Source organism: Musa acuminata, chromosome BXJ1-7 (genome assembly GCF_036884655.1).
Source record: "Musa acuminata AAA Group cultivar baxijiao chromosome BXJ1-7, Cavendish_Baxijiao_AAA, whole genome shotgun sequence".
Taxonomy (NCBI): domain Eukaryota; kingdom Viridiplantae; phylum Streptophyta; class Magnoliopsida; order Zingiberales; family Musaceae; genus Musa; species Musa acuminata.
This window is the reverse complement of record NC_088333.1, coordinates 30,877,128-30,886,111: the sequence shown is the minus strand read 5'-3', so window position 1 is coordinate 30,886,111 and position 8,984 is coordinate 30,877,128. Positions and strand designations below refer to the sequence as shown.

The following is an 8,984-nucleotide window of genomic DNA, read 5'->3' as shown; positions in this document are numbered from 1 at the left end:
CAGGGACATGTAGGGAATTTCTCAATTCCTAAGGGTATTTTCGTAATTTGGACAAAAGATAGAAACGGGAATTTCTCATACTCACAAGGGCAAAACTGTCTTTTTGCCCAAAACCCTAATTCCCTCTTACTGTTGCCGCCACCCTGCTGGTGGCGGCCTGTGTGGCGGGGCGAGGGCGCTGCCCTCGCCTGCAGGTGGCACGCCCGCTGGCGGTGCTGCCGCTGCAGGTGGGCTCCCCCCGCGGGCGGTTCTGCCGGTGGGGCAACGCCCGCAGGCGATGCTGTCCCGCTGGGCGGCCGCCCCTGTGGGGAGGGAGGGTTTCGCCCGCGGGAGCAGCGACGGCAAGCGCCGCTGCCCTGCGGCGCCTCACCCCGCGGGAGAAGCACCGCAAGCGCCTCTGCCCACGGGCTGCCAGCCCCGCCGGACGCAAGCCCGCTGCAAGTAGGCCGCCGGTCGACTGCTGTAGGCACAGCGCTTGCGCATGCGTCGGCGCTGTGCTGCCTACCTTCGGCTGCGCTGCACGCACGCAGATCGAGGGCAGCAACTGTTGCTGCCCTTCCTTGTTTTTGCGTCAACGATTTTGACGTCAAAATTCTTCCTAAACACAACACACGCAGTTCAAAACCAATCATTCGCACGAACAACCTGGCTCTGATACCACTGTTGGGAAATCTTGGGGGCGACATCATATGCGCAGCGGAAAAGGAAGAACAAGAAAACAAAATCCCCGATTCCCAAAAAGATGTCCGTCGTCATGCGAAGATTGGTGCGCAAAATCCGCGAAAGTCAAAACTGCGTATAGAGTATATTGTGTTACCTAGGGAGATTGTATATCCCTGTTTCCTCGCAGATCCTTAGGAGAGGGTGAAGGAGGTCAAGCGTCCTCCTCTCTAGCGGTGATCCACACAGTAGGGTTGCGACGACGCTCCTCAAAACTCCAGGCCTGCTTTGAGGTGGAGAGGAAGAGGAGAATAGGAATGGCAAGCAAAGACTCTAGTCTATGAGGCTCTGAATCCCTCCTATTTATAGAGGTCCCCTGTCAAACCCTAATGGGTCCTCCCCTAGTGGGTATTGGATCTGCATCCAATAAGACAATGGCTCCGTCGGATATCTCATATCCGAACCTCTACTCATCGCAATACCTACCATATGTGTGTGACCCTCTAGGCCCAATATCGAGCTGGCCGTGAGTCATACCTGTCAGAACTCCTTCTAACTCAGTGAATTATTATCTCTGTAATAATTCACTTGACTCATCGACTACGGAAGTACTAGGCCACTACGCCGTAGTCCCCAGACGATATAGGGGAATCCAATCCATTGGACCTGTCTGTCCTCAGTTACCGTGTACCTATAATCCCTCATCCATCTAATATCCCAAAGACCGTATATCGAGCATGGTGTTGTCAGACCTATACAGTTTCTACTCGAGTCTCGCTCTAATCGGATTCTCCCGGAGAACTCATTTTCTCTCAACCCGAATGACCCTGGCCAGGGATTCGTCTGAGCAAGAACACATGGGATATTCCTCTCATGACGCTGAGAGTAGATGATCCTCTATCGACACTCAATAGCCCTCATAAGGTCGACTACCACTCCCAATGACCAGTTGTACTAGATCTGGGACAGCCAAACCTATAAGTCTAGTATCAAAGAGTGGAGCACTCATACAAGACATCCTTGGTGTCTCAAGTCTAAGGACCAGATACACCACTAGGACTACGGAATCGCTGTCTGACAATAAGGCATCATCAACCATCCAGCATTCCATAAGCGGATCAATCAGTGAACTCATTCTCCAATGAGCACCTGTACTGTATCCCTAGTGTCCCTACACGAGCAACTATGAGACCAGCTGCATCCATCATATGGACGGGTATACAGTACACCAGTCTATCCGGTTATCACGATGTCCCTCTCGAATAACCTATGACCGGGATTATTTAGGATATGTGTTTAAAGGTGAATCGATCTCATTATCGTGATCTCATCACGATCCGATTCCCATTGCACAAATCCAAGGACATCACAATATATGTATGCATTTATGCAATAGTTATAAAGTGATATACGCCAAAATATAATAAGCAAAAAGATTCTGTATCAAGTCACACGTGTCATCACTCACGTGATTGGCTTGCTGGGCACCTATGACTAACACGACGAACTCTCGGTAATGCTCCAGTGGACTCCTGGCAAGCTCCTGGACTTTATGATGATCTTCTCGGCAAGTTCCAATGAGCTTCTTTGGTAAGCTCCTAGACTTCTCGGTTGGTTCCGGCAGAACTTCGGACGAACGTCCGGACTTCCGACGAACTCTCAAACTCTCAACGTGATCTCGATCTTGACTCTGGCACAACACCTGTTGAATCTCGGATTTTGATGATGAAGTCAATTGTCATTTGTTATCTAATCTATGTGTTGAGATAAGTGTGCAGGATTAACTACGATAAGAGTAAGACAAGCAGCAGGTGTTGCGCCGGAGTCAAGATCATGATCACGTTGGGAGTTCGAGAGTTCGACGGAAGTTCGGACGGTCGTCGGAGGTTCAGAGAGAACAGATCCGAGAAGTCCAGAAGCTTGCCAAGCGAAGCTCGTCGGAACTCGCCAAGTGGATCGTCGCAAAGTCCATGAGTATGCCGGATGTCCGCAGAAGGATCACCGAGGGTTATCGGTTGATCGACGGAAGTTAGCCGGAAACTCGCCGGAAGAAGCGATTGACGCATCGGAGCAAAGCTGCAGAAGTTGTCTTAGAGTTAATCGTAGTTAGCATGATGATTAAGCATGAAAATGGGAGGTGATCCCATTAGCTTAATCTTGGGGCAATTGGGCCCCTGAAAAGATTCAAAGTGGGCCGAATGGAGTGAACCATTCGGACCCAGATTGCACCAGGAGGTGCAACCGCCCCAGCCAGGAGGTGCAACCGCCTGGGCTGTGGGGCTGGGAGGTGCAACCGCCCCAGCCAGGAGGTGCAACCGCCTGGGCTGTGGGGTTGGGAGGTGCAACCGCCCCAGCCAGGAGGTGCAACCGCCTGGGCTGTGGGGTTGGGAGGTGCAACCGCCCCAGCCAAGAGGTTGCACCGCCAGAGCTCAAGTTCCGAGCTCTGCCAGGCGATGCAACCACCGAGCTCAGTCTTCGAGCTCTGGCAGAGAGGTGCATCAGCCTGAGCTAAGTCTCGAGCTCTGCCAGGTGATGCATTCACCAAGCTCAGTCTTCGAGCTATGGCAGAGAGGTGCATCAGCCTGAGCTCAGTTTCGAGCTCTCCCAGGTGATGCAACCACCGAGCTCAGATTTCGAGCTCTGCCAGGTGATGCAACCACCAAGCTCAGTCTTCGAGCTCTGCCAGGTGATGCAACCATCGAGCTCAGTCTTCGAGCTCTGGCAGAGAAGAGCAATCGGCTGAGCTCAGTCTTCGAGCTCTGCCAGGCGGTGCCACCTCTCCAGTTGAGAGGTGCAACCGCCTGATCCCAGAATTCTGGGATTTGATCGATTTGATCGTTTTGAGCTCGAATTTTGAATTGGGTTGGGGCCTATAAATACCCCACCCATTCAGCACTGAAAAGATATAGACCAATACCGAAATCTTGATCTTTTCTGTGATTCTAAGAGCTCAAAAGTGTTGTAAAGCCTTTAAGTCTCCTCCTTCTGTTCTTCAAGTTTTCAATTGTAAAGTGAGGAGAGAAAGGTCTGTAAAGGTTGTCTCCTAAGCCTGTCAAAAGGAGAGAAATTGTAAGAGGGAAGTTTGGCCTTCGCCCATTGAAGGAAGGCACCTAGTTGACGTCGGCAACCTCATCGGTGGAGGAAGCCAAAAGTGGAGTAGGTCAAGGCTGACCGAACCACTCTAAATCTCTGGTTTGCGTTTATTTTCGAGCACTTTATCATTACTGCAAACCTCCCTCATCACTACTGCTCTCTGCGCTTTCACGAACAAATTCTAAGTGCTGTTCTTCCAAATCTGCATTCAGACGTAAATTCGTATTTTCATACATTACAGTTTACGTTTACGTTTGATTCTGCAGAACTGTTTTCCGTGCTTTTACGAACGAGCTTCTTTGCAGTTTACGCTTACATTTTAATCCTATTAATAACTGCAATCTGTCCTCTATGATTTTACGAACGAGTTTCAACATTTAGACGCAAAACTGCATTCAGACGTAAATCGGCTTTCCTCGCTCAATCGTCAGATTTCAGTTCACGTTTACGTCTTGATTTCAACTGCATACTGCCTTCTGCGAGTATACAAACGAGTTTCAAAGTTTAGACGTAAATCTGCGTTTAGACGTAAATCTGCGTTTAGACGTAAAACTACGTTTAGACGTAAATCTGCGTTTAGACGTAAAACTGCGTTTAGACGTAAAACTGCGTTTAGACGTAAAACTGCGTTTAGACGTAAATCTGCGTTTAGACGTAAATCTGCGTTTAGACGTAAATCTGCATTTAGACGTAAATCTGAGTTTAGACGCAAAACTGCGCTTAGACGCAAAACTGCGCTTAGACGCAAAACTGCGCTTAAACGCAATCTGCGCTTAGACGCAAACTGCACCTAGATACAAACTGAGAATTTGCTTTTGCATCATAATAGTTTTTGAACGAACGCAGCTTTTGGTTTTTAAATTAATATAAGATTTCCGCTGCACTAATTCACCCCCCCCCCCCTCTTAGTGCTCTCGATCCTAACAACACCTACTTTATGTCTTATTGCTATCATAGTTAATTCTATACACTTTTCTCAATATATAGATTAAATCAAACAAATTACAATTGACTTCATTATCAAAATCCGAGATTCAACAACTCTTTCTCCATCTAGTAACTTAGATACATCTTCTTCCAAAACATCCTTACCCAAGGAATGAAAGTATGCAGATGCTCATCCTAAGGAGCTAATCATAGGAGACACATCAAAAGGGGTTCAAACTCATTCTTCTCTTAAGAATTTTTGTGCCAATACCAATTTTCTCTCCTAAATTAAAACTAAATACATTGACGATGCCTTGAAAGATGATTCATGTGTTATCACAATGCAAGAAGAGTTGAATCAATTTGAAAAAAATGAGGTGTGGAAGCTTGTTCCGATGCCAAATGACCATTTAGTTATTGGTACTAAATGAGTCTTTAGAAACAAGTAAGATGAATTTGATTTCGTAGTTAGAAACAATGCTAGATTAGTGGCCAAGAATTTCAACTATGAAGAATGTATCAATTATGAAAAAACCTTCTCTCCTGTGGCATAATTAGAAGTCATAAGGATGCTTCTTGCTTATGCTAGTAGTAATAATTTTAAATTATTTTGAATGGATGTTAAAAAGTGCTTTTCTTAATGGCTTTATTTCCGAAGAAGTATATGTTGAAAAACCTCCTGAATTTGAGAATGATAATTTTCCTAATCATGTGTTTAAATTGACTAAAGCTCTTTATAGATTGAAACAAGCCCTAAGGGCTTAGTATGAGAGACTTAGCTCATTTCTTATCCAAAATAATTTCTTTAAAGGCAAGGTCGACACGCCCATCACCTCGAACCGCGTACGACCCACCCTCATGCTATAGTATAAGAGCCTTTCAAAGAGGGACTCACGAGTCATCGGGCACCCCAACCTCGGAAGCCGTCGACCGACGCCCTCGCAGGTGAGCCATCAACTATTCAGCCTCCAGGCTGAGAAGCGCTGACCAAGAACCCGATATCGAGGGCTAGTCGACGTGTCGGCGACCAGTTCAGCCGACGGGACACTCTCGACATCGAGCCGTGGACCAGGCCGTGCTGACTAACGAGCACAGTAATTATCAAAGTGCGACACTTCTCCCTAATGGAAACCTTTGGTTTGAACAATAATTATCCAGTTGAGTGCTGTTAGGTTTCTCCTGGAATAACTCGTTCAATAACCAAAAGCTACGATATCAAAGTACTGTATGCTGAAGTAGGTGTTGATGTTGATAGGATGAACGAAAAGATTTAATCATGATACACACAAAAACTACCAATCATAATTAGTCAGATGGGCTCATCTAATACTGCTGGATTAGTTGACATCATCGACATATGTATTCATGATTTGGATCAATGGAATAAGATCCTTGACCTATTTTGTACATTGTCGTTGTACATGTAAAGCTTGTCTCAGATTGAACTACCCACAAAACTTGAAGAATAGAATCCTCAAAATCTTGAAGAAGGAAAGTTCAGAGAAGATGGGAAATTGATGAATGTGTATATTTCGCTCAAAAATGTTGAAACTGAAGCTTTGTAGACCAGCTTTTGTTAGGCAGTGAGATCCATGATAGCTTCAATAATATCCCCATTGTAAGCCTTGAGGGCTACGACAGCCTTCGCCCGGGACACACCAGCTTGTGCCATTACAATATCAATGTCACGAGGGTCCACTCCAGTATCATCAACATCCTCATCAACCACCGTTTCAGAATAAGATTCATGTGACTTGAGCGTCACACGGCTGAGATCTGGCATCCCGAACTGCTGAGCAGTTTGGCTTTGCAGCTGGGAGTTCAAGTCCACGATTTTGGCTTCTCCAAATACGACGTAAGTCTCAGAGTTTTGGCTTTTGTAAACGTCAGGTGTCGATATGACAAACAGGATCTGCAGCGTGCAGCGAAAACATCAAGAATGAATCATTTGGAAGGAAAAACAAATTAATGCTCCAGTTTCCTTGGAAGAAAGATCCAATGATTATTAACATGTTTATTAAACAAGTGACAATTATATACAAATAGGAGGTGCAAAGTTTTGCTTTAAATCTAGGATCAAATTTGCACATGAGGATTTAATTTTAGTTGACAAACAATCTTAAGAATCTTTATATCGAGGCCATTACCAGGTGACACTTAGCAAGGTTGCCAGTTACGTCATCGAGGTGACACTAAAAGCACATGCTAGTGGATTTCCTAGGGTTCATTTCGTCTAACTAGAATTCAACTGAGTTAGGCCCGCATACATTATTTGTCCTCTTTATGGTAACCCGGGAGACTCCGATGACTGGTTTCATTCCCAACTTCAGCATCGCCTTGTGGCTTTTCTTCTCACTCTTGCTCTGCTTAGACTTCTTAGTAACCTCAGATCCTCCTCGTTCTCCTGTAAAAACGAAGGATGAAATTTGCAAAACAGTCACCACAAGTGCAGAAAAGAAGGCCACGACCATATAGGTTGCATCTAACCATGACTTTGTCACACTTGAGGAACATGATACCAAGAGCGAATTTAAATGATAAAATCTAATAAAACAAAACCAAAAAGGTAATACCAATTTTGGCAACCAGTCTGACCACTATGATACCGGTATACAAGATGGTAAAACCAACTCATACCACTAGTATCACCAAAAAATAATAATAAACAATTAAATACAGATCGACACCGACCACCTTTGTGGTTAGGTAATCTCCTTGGTTTGATTGATAATTAATATCATTTGATAGGTACCAGATCGATCAGTTTCTGATTTCTTGGTCAAATTCTTAATAGGGTTTCTGATTTCTTGGCCAAATATTTGATAGAAAAATCAAATCCATTCCATCTTGTGATGCAACAAAGACTTATTTGTCATGGTAATACCAATTGGTGTCTAGTTGGATTGATACAACACCTGATCCGTACCGATAGTATTACCAGAAGAGAACAATAGACAATACCGATACTACAGGCCTATATGGTCGCCGATAGGATTTTGATTCTTTGATCAAAAGCTCAATAGGAAATCAAACTTATTACATCTGGTGATGTAATAAAAGACACACCAAGAGCATTAGTGTAAAGGCGATTAATCTTGACAATGGATCAGAGAAAAAAGAAAGAAAGGTTATTACGGTACTAATTTGCAAAATTAGGCATCGTTTCAAATGAATGTCTAAACTATATTCCCCAATTATCTATGTTCCATCTGTTTCCTTATCATCCAAGAAGTCAGTCACTTTGGTCAGCACCAACACAAGTGAACTGTGCTTTGTCCTGGATTGATAATGTTTTCATGTGCTCCATGAGAATATGCTCATGTGCGCTCTCATCACATGAGGCGAAAACCCTAAACCAATCAGTAAGGAAAACCAAGCCAAGATAAAGTGACAAGGGGATCGCCACCTTCGTCGTCGTCCTCGTCGTCAGCGTCCTCGCCCTCCTTGACATCCTCGACGACGGGAGCGTCGTCCTGAAACAGAACCAACCCACGATTCCCGAATCAAATATGATTGTTCGCTCGCTCAAGCTAACAAGAAAGCGAGTTAAGGTACGAGTATAAAAGAACGAACACCAGAAGCACAAATCTTTGGCCCCCCAAAGGATCGAACCTCGGTTCAGAACAAATCCAAGTAAAGAGAAAAAGGAAGGGGGGATGGACGACCTTGTTTAGCTGCTGATCCTCTTTAAGCGAGGCGAGATCTTGGCCGTCTCTGTGCTCGTCGTCGTCCACCGTCTTGGGGCCTCGCATGATGGTGACGAGGCGGAGGAGGGGCGTCGTTGCCACCACGGCGATAATTGCTCCCCAAGTAGACGAGCGGAACTTATAGGCCGTCGCACGTCAAGTCACGTGCATTGCACGACCTGCTGCGAGTAGGTTAACTAAACGCAACTCAACGGAATCGCAACTAATTCAGAAGGAGCTCATCGGAAGGGCAGTCCATTCAAGTCACGTGCACTGCACGAGACGACCCAATCCAAACCAACTCGGGTGAACCTCATCGGAAGGGCAATCGATTCGAGTCACGTGGACTGCACGAGCTGCGAGTAGGTTAACCCAACCCAATCGTCCTTTAATCGGATTTGAGACTGATCTAAGCTTGGATTTAGATTTTGTTTACTTGAAATTCTATGTATATGAAAGTATATCAAAAAAAAAAAAAATTTCTTTGAATGCTCGGATTTATTTGATCCACTCGCGTTATGGTTTATTTCCCTTTTAATTTGATAAGAAAAGTAGTGGTCTTTTAAACTCCTTTCGACTTTTCTCTTAAAAGCTCATATTTATCAGCAGTAACTAAAA

The 8,984-nt window shown here is 45.1% G+C and overlaps 1 protein-coding gene across 1 annotated transcript; it reads right to left on the bottom strand.

The window, feature by feature from the left end:
• Nucleotides 1-6,017: 6,017 nt before the first annotated feature.
• LOC103992084 (nascent polypeptide-associated complex subunit alpha-like protein) lies at nucleotides 6,018-8,462 on the bottom strand. The gene is made up of 4 exons (XM_009411671.3): nucleotides 8,346-8,462; nucleotides 8,087-8,153; nucleotides 6,948-7,084; nucleotides 6,018-6,592 (listed from the first exon to the last, which is right to left on the bottom strand). The coding sequence occupies exons 1-4, from the start codon at nucleotides 8,430-8,432 to the stop codon at nucleotides 6,257-6,259; spliced, it is 627 nt and encodes a 208-aa protein (XP_009409946.2). The 5' UTR covers nucleotides 8,433-8,462; the 3' UTR covers nucleotides 6,018-6,256.
• Between the last annotated feature and the right edge of the window lie 522 nt (nucleotides 8,463-8,984).